Raw genomic sequence first — 20,188 nt, 5'->3', positions numbered from 1 at the left:
CAAGGTGATTTAAACATTTTTTTTTATCTCTCCTATATCAGTGATTCTGAACAGTGAGACTAATGTAGCGGATGTTGATTTTAAACATGCACACTCTTTTGAGTATCGTGGAAAGCAGCCTATCCAAACAGGATAATAACTTTCTCTCACGCGCTCTCTCTCTCTCTCTCTCTCTCGTCTCCCTCTTCTGTTTCTTTCTCTCCCTCTAGCCATCCCTGCCCCCACCAACCTTGAATTTTCCCAGATCACCTCCTCCTCCTTCACCATCAAATGGCGCACCATGCCCAATGCCCGTCTGACCGGGTACCGGGTGGTCGTCAACCCCAAGAACAAGAGCGGTCCCACCAAGGAGATGAATGTTGCTCCTGACACCACACAGGTCCACGTGCCGGGACTCATGGTAATTATAAAGACTCATGCATGCTTATAACCAGTTATAAAGCATTATACCTGCAGACAATACGTAACTTCTTGGGGTGACCACACCAAATTCACATAGAAATGTGAGTTATAGATCTGTCGTTCTCATTGAACGTAAGTCTAAGACGCGGTAGATCTGTTCTATGTGCTCTAGTTCCATGCTTCTCATGCTTAAGTTACATTTTTGTGTCTTTTACTTTCAGTTTTGTACACCAGCTGAAAATACAATATTTTTCTTTATTGAAAATATATTTCACAGCGGTTTAGATGGTACAATAATTCTCTACACCTGTGGTATCCAACTCTTACTCTCTGAGGACTAGAGACTGCTGTTTTTTTTTCTACCTGATAATTAATTGCACCCACCTGGTGGACGGGAATCTCCCACCTGGTGTCCCAGGTCTAAATCAGTCCCTGATTAGAGGGGAATCACCCACCTGGTGTCCCAGGTCTAAATCAGTCCCTGATTAGAGGGGAATCACCCGCCTGGGGTCACAGGTCTAAATCAGTCCCTGATTAGAGGGGATATGACGGCTTGGTAGACAAAGGAAAGGGGTGGGGACTGAGAGAGCGGGAAAGACAACTTGGATTCACTACACACAGTTGATAATTATATTAATTGAAATGCTAATCCTTTGCACATGAACGGCCGCTCATTGTATATATGTATATATATTTGTTGTCTTCTCTGTTGGTATCGTCGGTCTGTCTGCTGGAGAGTCAGATCATCAGAGAGTCTCTGGTTAACTTCCCCAGAAGTCACAATGTCCTTCGTGGTCGTTAGCTTTCTCCGCGGCTCTGGATAGTGTCTGTTGTAATGGATACGTCAGGTGTACAGATGGTCGTTGCATAGAATAGATGCTTCTGCTGTTGTTGGTATTCTTGTACTAGACTTACGTCATTTCCAGGTGCAGACTAGTGATCGATAGTCTCAGAGTGGAACCATTTCCAGTGGTGTAGCCAACGGTCTGGTCTCCTGGGCTCCATATTTTCTGTTGTAATGGCCTATAGAGCTGTACTTCTTAACCATTTCACATGCAGAGTCAGCTCCATATTTTCTGGTCTGATGGTCTATAGAATTGTAGTCATTCCAACGCGGGGACTCCGTCCCGGCATTCTCTGACTTAATGTACATTCTGTAGGAAGTGGTTGTATACTCGGGGGGGGGGGGGGGGGGGCGTGGCCACTGACTAGTTAAAACTTTACATCTTAACAAGTATCTCGTTTAGAAAGCCAACATCGCATTACATCTTCTCACAAATAGTTTCGTATTTACTCATTCATTTTATCCAACATCTAGATGTAAATCTGACAGCTGGGAAATGTCCACTTTAAGAGAGAGTTATGTACGTTTTCCTGTCCATCATGAGATCACCAACTGAAACTACTTTGACAAAATATAAATATTGTTGAATTATTCAAATTTTTGCATTCTCCAAGTGTCTCTCTGTGTTCCACGGTTTTTTACATTCCATTCTCGAACACTACAGAGAATAGGGGCAGTGTATTTTATGACCGACCATAAAACAGCAGACTTCCCGGCTCTCCCCCCTCTACGAGAGAGAGCACGCTGTAGAGGGGACCCACTGTAACCTGATCCTTCAGATCATCACAGGAGAGTCATGACATCCCCCTCTACGAGAGAGAGCACGCTGTAAAGGGGACCCACTGTAACCTGATCCTTCAGATCATCACAGGAGAGTCATGACATCCCCCTCTACGAGAGAGAGCACGCTGTAGAGGGGACCCACTGTAACCTGATCCTTCAGATCATCACAGGAGAGTCATGACATCCCCCTCTACGAGAGAGAGCACGCTGTAGAGGGGACCCACTGTAACCTGATCCTTCAGATCATCACAGGAGAGTCATGACATCCCCCTCTACGAGAGAGAGCACGCTGTAGAGGGGACCCACTGTAACCTGATCCTTCAGATCATCACAGGAGAGTCATGACATCCCCCTCTACGAGAGAGAGCACGCTGTAGAGGGGACCCACTGTAACCTGATCCTTCAGATCATCACAGGAGAGTCATGACATCCCCCTCTACGAGAGAGAGCACGCTGTAGAGGGGACCCACTGTAACCTGATCCTTCAGATCATCACAGGAGAGTCATGACATCCCCCTCTACGAGAGAGAGCACGCTGTAGAGGGGACCCACTGTAACCTGATCCTTCAGATCATCACAGGAGAGTCATGACATCCCCCTCTACGAGAGAGAGCACGCTGTAGAGGGGACCCACTGTAACCTGATCCTTCAGATCATCACAGGAGAGTCATGACATCCCCCTCTACGAGAGAGAGCACGCTGTAGAGGGGACCCACTGTAACCTGATCCTTCAGATCATCACAGGAGAGTCATGACATCCCCCTCTACGAGAGAGAGCACGCTGTAGAGGGGACCCACTGTAACCTGATCCTTCAGATCATCACAGGAGAGTCATGACATCCCCCTCTACGAGAGAGAGCACGCTGTAAAGGGGACCCACTGTAACCTGATCCTTCAGATCATCACAGGAGAGTCATGACATCCCCCTCTACGAGAGAGAGCACGCTGTAGAGGGGACCCACTGTAACCTGATCCTTCAGATCATCACAGGAGAGTCATGACATCCCCCTCTACGAGAGAGAGCACGCTGTAGAGGGGACCCACTGTAACCTGATCCTTCAGATCATCACAGGAGAGTCATGACATCCCCCTCTACGAGAGAGAGCACGCTGTAGAGGGGACCCACTGTAACCTGATCCTTCAGATCATCACAGGAGAGTCATGACATCCCCCTCTACGAGAGAGAGCACGCTGTAGAGGGGACCCACTGTAACCTGATCCTTCAGATCATCACAGGAGAGTCATGACATCCCCCTCTACGAGAGAGAGCACGCTGTAGAGGGGACCCACTGTAACCTGATCCTTCAGATCATCACAGGAGAGTCATGACATCCCCCTCTACGAGAGAGAGCACGCTGTAGAGGGGACCCACTGTAACCTGATCCTTCAGATCATCACAGGAGAGTCATGACATCCCCCTCTACGAGAGAGAGCACGCTGTAGAGGGGACCCACTGTAACCTGATCCTTCAGATCATCACAGGAGAGTCATGACACTAATGAGAGCTGTGGCTCCAGCTGTGGAGCTGGTCCCTCTCCCAAATGAATCCCTATTCCCTACATAGTGCACTACTTTTGACCAGGACCGATATAGCTCCGGTGAAATGTAGTGCACTATGTAGGGAATAGGGTCCCGTTCGGGGCTCCACACCAGGCCCTGTTGTGGGTCCTGTTTTGGGCTCCTCCCCGGGCCCTGATGTGGGTTTGAAACCAGTAGTCTGGTAGACTAGCGAAGCCACAGCCAGTCCACCAGCCTTGTCATTTCTAGTTGGCGAAGAATGCAACCACAGCCAATGACTTTGAAAGTGGAACTGACAGGATTTTATCAACATGAAATCTTATTCAAATCTGTTTATATACACCCCCAGGAAGACATTTAAAAAAAAAAAAAAAATACATTTTCTGACAAGGGAGCACTTACATATGGTAATTTTTAAAATATTTTCATAAATTCATAGAATGTTTGTATAGTAAGGCAAATTATATAGCATTATAGAGTGGCCGGGCGTTTCGACAATTTATTTGCAACTCAATAAAAAAACAATAAAACAATAAAAAAAACAACATGTATTTTGTCCAGGATCAGAGTCTACACAGACCGGGCGCCAATCAGGACTACAGTAGGGTCTATATGCAAATAGACCGCGTGACTTTTATATCGTTAGAATTAATGCATTCGCCAAAAGCCACAAAATACACCTGAATGAATTGGCGCAGGGGTCTAAAAGCAGTGTATCTCGGTGCTGAGAGGCGTCACTACAGACCCTGGTTCGAATCCAGGCTGTATCACAGGGGTCTAAAAGCAGTGTATCTCAGTGCTGAGAGGCGTCACTAAAGACACCCTGGTTTTAATCCAGCCGGTCGTAATTGGGAGTGCCATAGGGCGGCGCACAGTTGTCCCAGCGTCGTCCGGGTTAGGCCGTGATTGTAAATAAGAATTTGTTCTTAACCGACTTGCCTAGTTAAATTTAAAGGTGACATTTTTTAAATGTTTTTACAAAAAATATCACAGGAGTCCTCTTACATTTGAGAACTTCAGTCCTGTTGATCAAAGAACCATAAGAAGGTCGGCTCCCTCTCCCTCAGTCGCCTTTACACATCAACATGATCAACAACTAATGCCAGCCGTCCCGTTAAATCTAACGAGGGAACATCAGATAAACCCTCAACCACTTGCAGATGTGCATAATACACTTCGACCTTAATCCACTATGCATGAGTCTCACTCAGTTTATTCTGTACTGTGTCTGTGTAGGTTTCCACTATGTATGAGTCTCACTCAGTTTATTCTGTACTGTGTCTGTGTAGGTTTCCACTATGTATGAGTCTCACTCAGTTTATTCTGTACTGTCTCGTGTCTGTGTAGGTTTCCACTATGTATGAGGTGCACGTGTACGCCCTGAAGAACTCTCTGACGAGCCGCCCAGTTCAAGGAGAGGTCACAACTCTGGACAGTGAGTCTCTCTCGCTCCCACAGCCAACCGACAGTGATGATAGTAGAACATGGTCAAAATCCTCTTATTTACACATTATCTGGAATCTAATTTAATCTTTAATCCACAAAACAGATGTTTACAAATATAACAGACATTACAATTGTCACAAACATTACAATCTTTTAACAAAGGACAATGTTAGTTGATAAGACAAATATTATTATTTATTTTTTTAAACTGGTAGAAATCTGTTCTGCTCTCTTTGTGTTCTAGACATCAGTCCTCCGCGTCGCGTGCGTATCTCTGACGCAAAGGACTCCTCCATCACCCTGACCTGGAGATCCAAGACCGAGACCATCTCTGGCTTCCTGGTTGAGGCCACGCCCACCACCGGAGGCCGCACCCCCATCCAGAGGACCATCGCCCCTGATTCCCGCACCTACACCATCCAAGGTACCCCTCCTAAACCTTCACCATCCACGGTACTCCTCACATAAACCTTCACCATCCACGGTACCCCTCATATACCCCCCTAAACCTTCACCATCCACGGTACCCCTCATATACCCCCCTAAACCTTCACCATCCACGGTACCCCTCATATACCCCCCTAAACCTTCACCATCTACGGTACTCCTCACATAAACCTTCACCATCCACGGTACCCCTCATATACCCCCCTAAACCTTCACCATCCACGGTACCCTTCCTATACCCCCCTAAACCTTCACCATCCAAGGTACCCCTCCTATACCCCCCTAAATCTTCACATCCAAGGTACCCCTCCTATACCCCCATCCAAGGTACCCTTCCGATACCCCCCTAAACATTCACCATCCAAGGTACCCCTCCTATACCCAAACCCTAAACCTTCACATCCAAGGTACCCTTCCGATTACCCCCCCCCATCCAAGGTACCCTTCCGATACCCTCCCTGAACCTTCGCCATCCAAGGTACCCTTCCTATACCCCCCAAAATCTTCACATCCAAGGTACCCCTCCTATACCCTTCCTAAACCTTCATTGTACCCCCATGGTATCTAATGGTACCCCCCCCCCAATACCTCCTACTCCATTGACCTCACCCTGCTGCAGTCAACATTCACTTCAGGGTCGTGTTCATTAGGACATGCAACATTTTTATAACGTCTTGCAACAGAAAATGGGCAGTTCTTATTGGACCAAGTCTTTTGGTGCCTAATGAACACGACCCAGACTCTATTGTAGATCAGATTCATCTGGACCGTTTTCCACAGGTCTTCAGCCTGGCTCTACCTACAAGATCAACATATACACTCTGAACGGCAATGGCCGCAGTGCTCCCTTCACCCTCACTGCCACCACAGGTATACTACCTACCTCTCCCTCTACACTATACACTACTGTCCCCTCTCCCTATACACTATATACTACCTACGTCTCTCTCTACACTATACGCTATATACTACCTACCTCTCTCTATACACTATACACTATATACTACCTACCTCTCTCTCTACACTATACACTACCTACATCTCTCCACTACCGTCCCCTCTCCCTCTACACTATACACTACCTACCTCTCTTATACACTACTGTCCCCTCTCCCTATACACTATATACTACCTACCGCTCTCTATATATACACTATATACTACCTACCTCTCTCTCCACTACTGTCCCCTCTCCCTCTCTCTCCACTACCTCTCCCTCTCCACTACCCTCTCCACTACCTCTCCCTCTCTCTCCACTACCTCTCCCTCTCCCTCTCTCTCCACTACCTCTCCCTCTCCCTCTCTCTCCACTACCTCTCCCTCTCCCTCTCTCTCCACTACCGTCCCCTCTCCCTCTCTCTCCACTACCGTCCCCTCTCTCTCTACCAGTCCACATGTTATCATTAACGTCACTCTCAGGCCAAAACAGACAACTTGGTTCTCTAGGTTAGAGAGTATGTTCATCAAGGGCCAGATGTCGTTGTGTGTATCTCTCTCTGTTCATCAAGGACCAGACTTCGTCGTTATATTGATATTCATCTTATTAAGTATACTGTTTAAAATATAAACGTAACATGCAACAATTTAAAAGATTTTACTGAGTTACACTTCATATGTGGAAATCAGTCAATTGAAGTAATAAACTGTATTTCTGTGCATTTAAATTGCAATTGTGTTCGTTGTCCGTAGCTTATGCCTGCCCCATACCATAACCCCAGTTGTCACCATGGGGGCACTCTGTTCACAAAGTTGCCACCGCTCGCCCACACGACGCCATACACGTGGTCTACGATTGTGAGGCCTATTGGACGTACTGCCAAATGTTCTAAAATGACTTGAGGCGGCTTATGGTAGAGAAATTAACATTTAAATTCTCAGCTCTGGTAGACATTCCTGCAGTCAGCATGCCAATTGCATGCACCCTCAACTTGAAACATATGTGGCATTTTGTTGTGTGACAAAACTGCACATTTTAGTGGCCTTTAATTGTACCCCAGCACAAGGTGCACCTGTGTAATGATCATGCTGTTTAATCAGCTTGTTGATATGCCACACCTGTCAGGTGGATGGATTATCTTGGCAAAGGAGAAATGCTCACTACCAGGGATGTAAACACATTTTTGCAATTTAGCTTTTTTTAGAGAAACAAGCTTTTTTTTGCCTCGTAGAAAAATTCTGGAATGTTCTTATTTCATCTCATGAAACATGGGGCCAACACTTTACACGTTGCGTTCATGTTTTTGTTTAGTTGCTTAAAGCTGTTTAAGTGTGTCAGTTCTCTAATTACATTTATTAGGGTTATTTGACATGACATAAATCAACATTTCTGTAAATGTTTGCCAGATTTTAGCTGGTTCAGCCAGCGTCTTTTCAACTGTAGAATTGATTGTCTCCCTGTCTTGTTTCTCTCCTGCAGCTAAGCCTGTGGTGTCTCCCCCCACCAACATCCGGTTCACCTCTCTGACCCCTAGCAGCATCTCCTTTACCTGGGAGGGGTCCCGTAGTGCCGGGGTCACCGGGTATTACGTCACCTACGAGGAGGCGGGGGGCATCCCCCGGGAACTCACCCCGCGGCCCACCGCTTCCCGCAGCCAAGCCATCATCACTGGTAGGGCTCTCCTCCTCTTTTAGATCCCAAAAGGAAAACTTTAAGAATGGGAAGCGTAGAAATAGTGCACATAGAACCGATTCTACCGTTCATCAATGAGAATGACATATCTATAACTCATGTTTCTGTCAATTTGGTGCGGTCCGGCCCACATAGCTACATACCGGACCTTTTTTGTTTTGGGTCTGAACCGAGTCGAATCAAACTGAACTGGTCGGGTTACGGATCCATACACCTCAGTGGCTGGGAAGTGTGCTTAACTAGAACATACCAGAACAGTTTGGCTCAACATAATAGTGTGGAAAGTTCCGGGTGGGTTGTTTTAGCAAACAAGACAGACGCGTGTGCCACCGTGGGGCAAAACGAGCGGGGTCGGCCTTAAATTCAACGGATTACAGGGCTCTACATTTCAACCAGTTTACTTGTAAATGCTGCTAAAGTATTTTTCTGTGCAACCTGGAATTTTAATTTTATTTGTCAAATGTATTTATTTTATTTACAATGACGGCCTACCAGAAGGCCTCCTGCAGGGGACACCTCAAAACACCTCAAAATAAGATTTTTTTTAAAACAATAACAAGATACAATGAGCTGCACCTGGCCCAAGCAATTGAAATAAATGACATCAATATCTCTCAATTCTACGGATCAAGTCATCTCATTATACGCCGACGATGTCGTTAGCTAGACAATGTATCTCCCTCCACCTGAAGATCATCGAGAAATCCAGCTCCATCTCAAGTTATAAAATGAATCCAACCAAATCAGCCCTACTGCCTCTCCAGGCCCCGATGGAGGGACTCCATCTCTACTTATTAAATCCCAACCGTTTCCCATTTTAAATGTTTAGTAATAGATATATATATTTTTTAGATTACACGTGATTAGCAGATGTTGTTGCGGGTGTAGCGAAATGCTAGTGCTTCTAGCTCCGACAGTGCAGTAATATCTAACAAGTAATATCTAACAAATTACACAACATATACCCAATACACACATATCTGGGTAAGGAATTAATTTGAAATGGACAATGTACCTGTACCCTGATTCCCGACATGGCAGCTTCTTGTCATTGTTGCAGCTGTACCCTGATTCCCGACATGGCAGCTTCTTGTCATTGTTGTAGCTGTACCCTGATTCCCGACATGGCAGCTTCTTGTCATTGTTGTAGCTGTCCGACCGTTTGACGCTCGCAACACTTTTCGTGGCCTTGTCAGCTAACCTGTCTATCGTAGCCTGTTTCTTTTACTAAGTCCCTCCCTCACACTACATTTTTTTAGGTCTGAAACCAGGAACTGAATACGTCATCAAGATCGTCACCCTGCAGAATGCTCTGAGAAGCACTCCTCTAGTGGGCAAGGCTAGAACTCGTAAGTACAACAATCAACTTTCCCAACAGAACAAGATGGAACCTTTTTTTTATTTAACCAGGGAAAGAGCCTTGAGGTCAGATACCTCTTTTCTGAATGGAACAAATTGATGAAGAAGAAAGTTATTACAAAACCAATGAAACTCTGTGAATATGTGCCTGTTGTAACAATGGCTTTTTTGCAGGCAAGCAATTAATACATACTGAAGCAGCACCGAAATTGTCTCAGCTGCTTTAAGATAATGCTCTGACCTTTTTGAATATCTAAACTAAATTATTCAAAAGTTACGATGTGCGCTAGTGGCAAGCTTTGCAGTTTGCAGGAGCTGCCCATTGAATCCAACAGAAAAGACAAGAGGACTCTCTCTGTAGTGTCCCAATCATTCCCCCCCACCAACAGGGTTGAGGGGGAGGTTGAACCTAGCCGCTGCAGCTCCTCTCCAGTCTCTAACGCTCTGCTTGCTCTGCTCCTAACCCGTCTCTCTGCTAGAACTGGCATCCCAGCTCCCTGTGTCCCACCGGCCCAGCCCCGATATCCTGGATGTGCCCGAGGACGAGGTTAACCCCAACTACCCACCCAACACCAACCCTAACCCCAACTTTCCCCTCAACCCAAACGGCAACCCCGACCAGTTCAACCCCAATGGAAACCCCAACTACCCCACCAACACCAACCCTAACCCCAACTTTCCCCTCAACCCAAACGGCAACCCCGACCAGTTCAACCCCAATGGTAACCCCAACTTCCACGTGAATCCCAATCCTAACTTCCACTTCAACCCCAACACCAACCCCAATGGGAACCCCAACACCAACCCCAATGGGAACCCCAACACCAACCCCAATGGGAACCCCAACACCAACCCCAATGGGAACCCCAACACCAACCCCAATGGAAATTTCAACGTTAACCCCAACCAGTTCAACCCTAACAGCAACCCCAACACCAATCCTAACCCCAACTTTCCCCTCAACCCCAATCCTAACCCCAATTTTCCCCTCAACCCCAACACCAACCCTAATGGGAACCCCAACCAGTTTAACCCCAATGGTAACCCCAACTTCCACGTGAACCCCAACCCTAACTTTAACTTTAACCCCAATGAGAATCCCAACACCAACCCCAGCCAGTTCAACCCCAATGGGAACTTCAACCCTAATGGCAACCCCAACCAGTTCAACCCTAACAGCAACCCCAATCCTAACCCTAACTTTCCCCTCAACCCCAACAGCGATGCCAACACCAACCCCAACCCCAACTTCTATGGCAGCGGCAATCATAACCCCATTTTTAACACCAACCCTAACTTTAACCCCAATCCCAACCTCCCCCTCAACCCTAGCGGGAACCCCAACCCTAATGGCAACCCCAACTATAACGTCAATGTCAACCCCAACCTTCCCCTCAACCCAAACTTGAACCCCAACCCCAACCCCAACTTGAACCCCAACCCTAACCCCAACTTGAACCCCAACCCCAACTTGAACCCCAACTTGAACCCTAACCCCAACTTGAACCCTAACCCCAACCCCAACTTGAACCCCAACTTTAACACTAACCCCAACTTGAACCCCAACCCCAACTTGAACCCCAACCCCAACTTGAACCCCAACCTGAACCCTAACCCCAACCCCAACTTGAACCCCAACCCCAACTTGAACCCCAACCCCAACTTGAACCCTAACCCCAACTTGAACCCCAACCCCAACTTGAACCCTAACCCCAACTTCAACACCAACCCTAACCCCAACTTCAACACCAACCCTAACCCCAACTTCAACACCAACCCTAACCCCAACACCAACCCTAACCCCAACTTCAACACCAACCCCAACTTCAACACCAACCCCAACTTCAACACCAACCCCAACTTCAACACCAACCCTAACCCCAACTTCAATACCAACCCTAACCCCAACTTCAACACCAACCCTAACCCCAACTTCAACACCAACCCTAACGGGAACCCCAACTTCAACTTCAACCCTAGCGGGAACCCCAACACCAGCCCCAACTTCAAGCCCAACGGGAACCCCAACACCAGCCCCAACTTCAAGCCCAACGGGAACCCCAACACCAACCCTAACGGAAACCCCAACACCAACCCTAACCCCAATGGGAACACCAAACCTAACCCCAACTTTCCCCTCAACCCCAACGGGAACCCCAACATGAACCCCAACTTTCCCCTCAACCCCAACTTGAACCCCAACCACGTCCAGCTGGTGGGGACTAACGGCCAGGACACGCTGGGCCAGCAGGGCCAGCACATCTACACAGAGTACCAGAGCCTGGGCCCCAACCCCAACGGCAGGGACAACCAGGGTCCAGCTATCCACCACCGTGAACCCCTAGTCTACATCCCCGTCCCAGGCCCCGATGGCCAGAGAGTGCCCCTGGTCCGGGTGAGCGATGGTCCGTTATCGGGTCTTCCGTTTGGGTTCCCTGAGAATGAGACCGGGTTTGGGGTGCCGCAGGAGGCCCAGACACGCACAACCATCTCATGGCAGGGTGTTCCCCAGAGCTCAGAGTACATGGTATCCTGTAGCCCCATCACCAACCTCGAAGAGAAGATGTTCCAGGTGAGAATACCTGTATTCAGATGATCTGTAGCAAGGTGTGTACTAGCGTACCTGATTATTCTCTTTACAACATACATGGTGTCAATAGTGAATGATTCTCACACCACAGGTATTGCTATTCCCCCAAAACAATCTCCATCTCTCTCTAACAGATGAGATTACCAGGCACTTCTACCAGTGCCACTCTGATCGGGTTGACATCAGGTGCCTCCTATAACGTCATTGTGGAGGCCATGAGAGGGCAGGGCCGAGAGAAGGTCCTGGAGGAGATAGTCACCGCTGGCACCGCTGGTAAGGACTACATTAGCCATAATCTCACAGACATGCTACTCTCTCCAGCACCCTGTGGTGGTATGCCATGCAATAACATTAGACTTTTCAATTAAGACTTTTCATGAGTTGTTGTCCAGCGTCCTTCTAATGTTTTTTGGAGATCCGTGCTTTAGTTTTTGGGGATCCGTGCTTTAGTTTTTTGGGGATCCGTGCTTTAGTTTTAAGGGATCCGTGCTTTAGTTTTAAGGGATCCGTGCTTTAGTTTTAAGGGATCCGTGCTTTAGTTTTAAGGGATCCGTGCTTTAGTGTTTTTGGGGATCCGTGCTTTAGTGTTTTTGGGGATCCGTGCTTTAGTTTTAAGGGATCCGTGCTTTAGTTTTTGGGGGGGGATCCGTGCTTTCGTTTTTTGGGGGGGATCCGTGCTTTTATTATTTGGTGAAATCCCATCTGTTGATAAATAGGTTGCTTTGTCCATCTGTTTGTTGTTTTTCTTTTGTTAACATGCTTTGTCCCTTCTCTCTCCCTGTAGTTCCAGGAGACCACCTCCCCTCCAACAGAGACGTGTGTTATGACACGTTCACAGCCACCTACCATGACGTGGGTGTAGAGTGGGAGCGTATGTCAGAGACAGGCTTTAAGCTGTGGTGCAGGTGTCTGGGGCTGGGCAGTGGCCATTTCAGATGTGATTCATCCAGTGAGTGACTCTAACCCATCCCATAATGCTTCTAATACAAACCCCCTTCTATCTTACCTCAGCATGGGCAGACCTGACGCAGATGACCAAAATGAAAAAAAAATATATACTAAATTGTATGGTTACGGTATTTATTTTCTCTCATTTTATAGCATTTGTTAAAATGACTAAATCATTCTTAAAGCACATTTTATTCTGGGATGAAATGATTTGATAGAAAGGCTAAGGTCTGCCCATGCTAGTCCCTGCAGCATGTTGTTCTACTGTAGTAAAACATGCCACTGACAGGGACAGAGCTTGTTGTGTCTGGGGTTTGTATTGTCAGTCCATAACCAGACGATACCAAACCCTGAGACGACATGCCATCATCATGTCTGAATGCTAAACGTCATGGGTCAAATGACTGATTTTTGTGTGAATGAGGGATGAATTGTACAATCTCAGTCTCAGTGAAGCTCAGAATGTTGGGTCCAATCAGACTCCTTTCTCCACCAGAGTGGGAGGAGTCGAGGACATAATGGCCATGTGTCCTCCCCCCCAAAAAACGTATTTTGGATTAATTAAACTAGTATGATCTCCCCTCCCCCGTCCTCTCTCCTATGTCCCCTACTCCCCTCTTCACCCTCTCCCTCCTACAGAGTGGTGTCATGACAGCGGGAACAACTACCGCATAGGAGAGAAGTGGGATCGCCAAGCTGAGAACGGTCACATGATGAGCTGTACTTGTTTGGGCAACGGGAAGGGAGAGTTCAAGTGCGAGCCACGTAAGTACCGGACCATACTAGTTTAGAGAGCAATTTAATGGCCGACGAGTTGTTTAATTCACAGCGTCCGCGGATCCTTTTACTACTACCGAACTGTTCTGGTAACGCCTCCACCACAGTTGCTGGACAGAACAACGCGAAAAGAAAATATCCAATCCGCAGTAAAAGTTCGCTACGATAATGGGACGAGGGCCAGAGAATGACCGGAGACCTACTGCACTGTGCGTTGTTATGGTGATCTATTTGTTTCTACAGATGAGTCGACGTGTTATGACGAGGGGAAGATGTACCAGGTGGGCAACCAGTGGCAGAAGGAATACCTGGGAGCTATCTGTACCTGCACCTGTTACGGAGGACAGCAGGTAAGACCATACAGTGGAGCACAGGATGTTGTGGTGTAGCACACAGGAAGTAAAAGAAAAGCACAGATAAGAGGAGTCTAGACTTAAGCAGGAGAAAGTTGTGAACGTGTGGTAAACTGGATACGCAAATTTGGCGGACTATCAAAGTGAAATTGAATTCTACAGGTGAGGACTACAGGTTAAGGACGCAGCAGATGTATGAGACCGTTTTGTTCTATGTGGTAAATGGTGTGCGTGTCCTGCCCTCAGGGCTGGCGCTGTGAGAACTGCAGAAGACCGGGAGCTCAGACTGAGGTAGATGTGGATCTGCTACAGCCTCAAATACACCAAGACGCATTCGACCGCTATAGGGAGAACGCCCTGAAGAAACTGGTGGGTGTTCCCGGGCCTCTCAGGCATAGAGATACAATACTATACAGTTTTTCCTGACCAAGATGGCCGACCGGTAGTTACGTTAAAGGTTTACCAGTTGCCTTTCTAGTGTTTATTTTATTCTGTGCTCCTTGGATTCTAAAGCTGGCCATTCATCCTACCACTTACTGGCCCATAATAACATGGACACAAATGTCTTTGACCTCCCATATGTCAATCGAGATCAGCTGTATATCATGTGGCAGGGTAGCCTAGTGGTTAGAGCGTCGGACTAGTAACCGGAAGGTTGCAAGTTCAAATCCCCGAGCTGACAAGGTACAAATCTGTCGTTCTGCACCTGAACAGGCAGTTAACCCACTGTTTCTAGGCCGTCATTGAAAATAAGAATTTGCTAGTTAAATAAAGGTTAAAAAAAAATGCATTTCCTTGTTGACCGTCATTCTAACACGTACTTTAAATGAACTCTGTTTCCTTTCTGTCTTCCCAACAGAACATCCAGTGCCCTATAGAGTGTCTGAGACCAGAGCTCCTAGCAGATGTACAGCAATCCTCCGAGTAAAGAAGGAGAGGAGAACCACATCCTCCTCCTCAGACTCCTCACATTACAGGGCCTTCAGAAAGTCTTCCTATCCCTGGACTTACTTAACAACTTGTTGTTACAGCCTGAATTCAAAATGGATTAAATAGATTTTTTTTAATGAAAGTGAAAATGTTTTTAGAAATTTTTAGCAAATATTGAAAATGAAATGCATAAATATCTAATTTACTTATGTATTCACATCCCTGAGTCAATACTTTGTAGGACTTTTCTGGGTCTCTAAGAGCTTTGCACACCTGGATTGTACAATATTTGGCATTTAAAAAAAAAAAAGAATAATTGTACAAGCTCTGTCAAGTTGGTTGTAGATCATTGCTAGACAGCCATTTTCAAGTATTGCCATAGATTTTCAAGCTGATCTCTAAATCAAAACTGTAACAAGGCCACTCAGGAATATTCAATGTCTTCATGGTAAGCAACTCCAGTGTAGATTTGGCCTTGTGTTATAGGTTATTGTTCTGGTGAAATCCCTGAGTGGTTTCCTTCCTCTCCGGCAACTGAGTTAGGAAGGACGCCTGTATCTTTGTAGTGACTGGGTGTATAGATGCACCATCCAAAGTGTAATTAATAACTTCACCATGCTCAAAGGGATATTCAGTGTCTGCTACCAATAGGTGCCCTTCTTTGCGAGGCATTGGAAAACCTCCCTCGTCTTTGTGGTTGAATCGGTGCTTGAAATTCACTACTCGATTGAGTGACCTCACAGACACTTGTGTGGGGTAAAGAGATGGGATAGTCATAAAACATTTTAAAAAAGGTTAAACAACTTATTATGCCATTTGTCAAGCACATTTTTACTCCTGAACTTTAGGCTTGCCATTACAAAGGGGTTGAATACTTATTGACTCAATACATTTCAACTTTTAACATTTTTATTACTTTACTAAATGTTCTACAAAACGATATTCCATTTTGACATTATGGGGTAATCGTGTGTAAATCATTGACACACAATGTCTATTTAATCCAATTTAAATTCAGGCTGTAACAACAACAACAACAACAACAACAACAACAATGTGGAAAAAGTCGAGGTGTGCGAATACTTCCTGAAGGCGCTGTACCTGTGACTTACAGAGTTATAAAACCTAGAGTGCACTAGGATCAGTCTCACAAAAAGACTGCTAGCATGCACCATTTTTTTTTTTTTTTTTTAAAGTAGTCAACTTGGTGGGACTTCCTATGTGTCGCCCATGGAAATATAATTCCTATTGAATTCTTATAGACTTGTATTTTTATGGCGATGTCTTCCCGTGCCGTCACAGAAGTACTCCATGGAACATATTACTGTAGGAAGTGTCAACTACGTGCTGCCTTCCTGTTCCTGTCATTCACTAACCTTGATCAGTGGCCTGGTCTGACCAATTAACCACCATCCTGCTGCTTCTCCACATTGCCACTCCTTTCTATAGCGTCACTTCAAAATACCCCCCCCCCCCCCCCCCAAGGCAAAGAAAGGGTCTTTTTATATTTTAATGTTTGGTCCCGTTGTCCTACCTAGTCCTTCGAAACATTCCCATGAAAAGAGAAAATGGAAAATCTGTAGAGGTTCTAAAGCCGTTCAGTATTCCTCCTGTAGCCTACTCTGTTTCTAATTCTCCTGTAGCCTACTCTGTTCCTAATTCTCCTGTAGCCTACTCTGTTCCTACTCTGTGCTGTTCCTAATCCTCCTGTAGCCTACTCTGTTTCTACTCTGTGCTGTTGCCATTCCTCCGGTAGCCTATTCTGTTTCTACTCTGTGCTGCCCGAACCAGAGCTTTCTCTCTCTGATGTGAGATTTTACCCCATTCAGAAGTTTACAATATGGGGGAAACTCTTGCCGGCATCGTGACTTATCTGGAATGGATAATATTTCCAACCGATCCCGTCCGAGCTCAAATGGTTCTACAGAGAAATAAGATCGCTGTTTTGACGTATAACCCTATTCCCTATATGGAGAACCACTTGGATACAGAGGTCTCGCATGAGCACCTTGTCTTCATGCATTTCAAATCTCTTTGGAGACTTCAACTACCAGTCTAACAAAAAAACAAAAAAAACATTCCTTTTTAAAACCAAGGTCTTTAATGCAGTGGTATTCAAAGTCGTGGTCTGAGTGGGGTCGCCATTTTTATATATATATATATATATATATATATTTTAAAAATGAAGAACCAGAAACCAAGAGTACAGATTATTGTATGGGACATTATACAAACGTTTTTGAGAAATAATTAGAAAAATACAATTTTATTGAGTAAATGTATTTATTGGTTTCTTTTCATTTTTGAGAAGACGTTTTATGTAGAATATTTTTTTTTGAAGGTTGTTATTTGATATGGGGTGGGATCATAAGAAATTTGGTCCCCAGAAATTCGATCGGGGGGTGGGGGGGGGGAATGGGGTCCCCGCTGAATACCACTGCTTTAATGCAAGAGTTGTATCACAGAGGTACACTGCAAGTGGGTGTTCATTCAATGTCCAGAATTGTATCTGTTGTGTTCATGTACTTCTGCCATTTTGTGAACGGAAGCTCTAAAATGGCTGCCAGTTGAGTTGCATTGTTTCATACCCACCTCAACTGCTGTTTTTAATTTATCTCTTTTATCCAAGCATTTTGTTTTAATGCTATTTGGGGTGTACACGTTTTTGTTATTTTTTTTTTATATATATATATTGTAGGTGCCAAAGTCTTAACTACTGTGGACTGAATTCCTTTTTAATAAACAAAAAATGTGTTTTTGGAATGGTCTGTTGTCAATGTTTTGGGTTTATTATAAAGGCTAGATATAGTGAAGTGAAACTGTCCAGTGCTTCACAGAGATACTATCAGGTAAATGAGGGTGTGAAAGTACTAAACTGTAGATCAGGGCATCGAGACATGAATCGCTATTTTAAAATGGTCAAATCAACTTTTGTTGAACTTTTTTTTAAATTTTTAATAGTTATTAATTGGGTATGAAATAATGTTGAGGCATTGTGTGGAGTAAAACACTGGTTAGGTCCATGCCAGGTTGGCCAGTAGTGAAGAGGGTGGGCTGAAGCTAAGACCCAGAGGAACCCCCCCTGGTCTCTCTGCTCCTGTCTGGGTCAGCTCCACCTCTGGACAGCCTCCTGGAACCACAGCTGTTCCTCCTAGATAAGACGAAACAGAGCAGTCTGTTGATCCAGGTTTATTTGACAAAAGCAGTCTGCAAAAAAAATGGAAACGGCAGACATAGGAGACATTTTGTCAGGTGGAAGTTGCTTTTGTTGAACTCTCTTTGAGACCTGGTGTTTTGACTAAATTATCATTGCTGAATCCTTTTGAAGGTACGCGGGGACACAATGTCATCAAGCTCCCCTCCACATCAACTTCTAAATGCTGGAACGAAAAACTGTTTCTTTCCTGGACAAGGATTGTCCCGACTTTCAAGAATGCATGAATTGGCCTCCCGGGTGGCGCAGTGGTTAAGGGCGCTGTACTGCAGCGCCAGCTGTGCCATCAGAGTCCCTGGGTTCGCGCCCACGCACAATTGGCCTAGTGTCGCCCGGTTTAGGGAGGGCTTGGTCGGTAGGGGTGTCCTTGTCTCATCGTGCACCAGCGACTCCTGTGGCGGGCCGGGCGCAGGTGCACAGTGTTTCCTCCGACACATTGGTGCGGCTGGCTTCCGGGTTGGATGACGCAGTGTGTATCGGAGGACGCATGGCTTTCAACCTTCGTCTCTCCCGAGCCCGTACGGGAGTTGTAGCGATGAGACAAGATAGTAGCTACTAAAACAATTGGACACCACGAAATTGGGGAGAAAAAGGGGTAAAATAAAAAATAAAAAAAAGAATGCATGAATTACTTCGCCCTGCTTTTCTGGCAATTAATTTTCCCCTTGGCAGGACCCATGATGATTTGTTCATTTTGTCATTCTCTCCTTTTCACTGGTAACCTGATACATTAAACAGATATGTGGGACATTTATATGACACTGTAGGTGTTGTTGTGACGTGCAACTGTCGCATCTATATTCTATGCAAACTTAACTAGGCAAGTCGATTAAGAACAAATTCTTTATTTACAATGACGGCCGAACCCGGACGACGCTCGGCCAATTGTGATACAGCCTGGATTCGAACCGGGGTTTGTAGTGACGCCCCTAGAGATACAGTGCTTTTAGACCACTGAACCACTCAGGATCCCAGGACATCCTGAACATATCTCATGTCCTATACATTACAGTATCTGGTGAAACAACTGTAAATGTTGATAAATGAATGGAAACATAGCTGGTTACTATAGCCATCAACGAGTGATAAGTCACAGTTTAACCTTATTGATAATGGCTGTGATCAATGGAAATGTGTAATCTGTGGAGTCTGGACTAATGAACATGCTTGATAGATCCAACTTCTGTAGAAAAATCGGTTTTATGATCATTGTACAAGCTGGATGGCGTGTGGGTCTGACCGTAGGAGTTGACAAGCCCACACAAACAGATCTGAGAACAGACTATTCTGGCATCCAGGAGGTTCTGACAGACCTGGCAGAGACAGGAGGCAGAGCGATGATTCGTGGCCTGGCTGTAAGGACCAGCTCTCCCAGGAAGGCCTCCATCATCAGGTTCTGCAAGGTGTTGAGGAGAACCTCCTCTGTCACGTCACAGAACTCTGGCAACCTGGGAGGGGAAGAGGAAGAGGAGAGGGAGGAGGGGAAGAGGAGAGGAAGGAGGGGAAGAGGAGAGGAAGGAGAGGAAAGGGAGGAGGGGTAGCAGAAGTGAACACAGAGAGGTTACCAAAGGAACAGTCTCTTAATTCAAGGGGAACAACAGTACCTTAATTCACATTAATTCAAGGGATACAACATTCAAAACGTGTTCATTACCTTTTAATATCTGATATTTCTACCCTTAAAAGTCACAATCTGTAAAAGGTTTGGTCATAGATTTGTTTGAAGTATTTCCTGTTTAGACTGCTACTAAATCGTCTATAACTGGTTACCTAAAGCCCTGCCCCACGTACAGCTGAAGTCGGAAGTTTACATATACCTTAGCCAAATACATTTAAACTCAGTTTTTCACAATTACTGACATTTAATCCTAGTAAAAAAATAGGATTGAGGTCAGGGCTTTGTGATGGCCACTCCAATACCTTGACTTTGTTGTCCTGAAGCCATTTT

The 20,188-nt window shown here is 45.7% G+C and overlaps 2 protein-coding genes and 1 long non-coding RNA gene across 4 annotated transcripts in view; 1 reads left to right on the top strand and 2 right to left on the bottom strand.

The window, feature by feature from the left end:
* The window catches only part of fn1a (fibronectin 1a), a 74,203-nt gene extending 56,414 nt beyond the window's left edge, over positions 1 to 17,789 (top strand). Inside the window, exons 34-47 of one of the 2 annotated variants that reach the window (XM_090216334.1) lie at positions 210 to 400; positions 4,895 to 4,982; positions 5,238 to 5,417; positions 6,221 to 6,310; positions 7,857 to 8,048; positions 9,329 to 9,418; positions 9,908 to 11,031; positions 11,062 to 12,000; positions 12,153 to 12,291; positions 12,803 to 12,967; positions 13,606 to 13,731; positions 13,987 to 14,093; positions 14,343 to 14,465; positions 14,956 to 17,789. In XM_090216334.1, coding sequence (XP_090072460.1) covers positions 210 to 400; positions 4,895 to 4,982; positions 5,238 to 5,417; positions 6,221 to 6,310; positions 7,857 to 8,048; positions 9,329 to 9,418; positions 9,908 to 11,031; positions 11,062 to 12,000; positions 12,153 to 12,291; positions 12,803 to 12,967; positions 13,606 to 13,731; positions 13,987 to 14,093; positions 14,343 to 14,465; positions 14,956 to 15,024 — 3,623 coding nt within the window. In that variant the 3' untranslated portion in view covers positions 15,025 to 17,789. Of the gene's footprint in view, positions 1 to 209; positions 401 to 4,894; positions 4,983 to 5,237; positions 5,418 to 6,220; positions 6,311 to 7,856; positions 8,049 to 9,328; positions 9,419 to 9,907; positions 12,001 to 12,152; positions 12,292 to 12,802; positions 12,968 to 13,605; positions 13,732 to 13,986; positions 14,094 to 14,342; positions 14,466 to 14,955 lie in introns of both variants that reach the window. The other variant, XM_090216333.1, reaches the window with a different exon arrangement.
* Positions 1 to 20,188, bottom strand: part of LOC149972915 (uncharacterized) — a 1,172,247-nt gene that overhangs the window by 917,548 nt on the left and 234,511 nt on the right. The window lies entirely within an intron of this gene.
* cfap65 (cilia and flagella associated protein 65) overlaps positions 17,956 to 20,188 on the bottom strand; it is a 70,306-nt gene continuing 68,073 nt past the window's right edge. Inside the window, exons 32-33 of the mRNA XM_036959450.2 lie at positions 19,554 to 19,688; positions 17,956 to 18,177 (exon numbers count right to left, since the gene is read on the bottom strand). Of these exons, the coding sequence (XP_036815345.2) occupies positions 18,087 to 18,177; positions 19,554 to 19,688 (226 nt within the window). The 3' untranslated portion in view covers positions 17,956 to 18,086. The remainder of the gene's footprint in view (positions 18,178 to 19,553; positions 19,689 to 20,188) is intronic.

Source organism: Oncorhynchus mykiss, chromosome 22, assembly GCF_057628025.1.
Source record: "Oncorhynchus mykiss isolate SJ-2025 chromosome 22, ASM5762802v1, whole genome shotgun sequence".
Classification (NCBI taxonomy): domain Eukaryota; kingdom Metazoa; phylum Chordata; class Actinopteri; order Salmoniformes; family Salmonidae; genus Oncorhynchus; species Oncorhynchus mykiss.
Note: the sequence above shows the minus strand (reverse complement) of the source record. Positions and strands in the feature narration are given on the sequence as shown.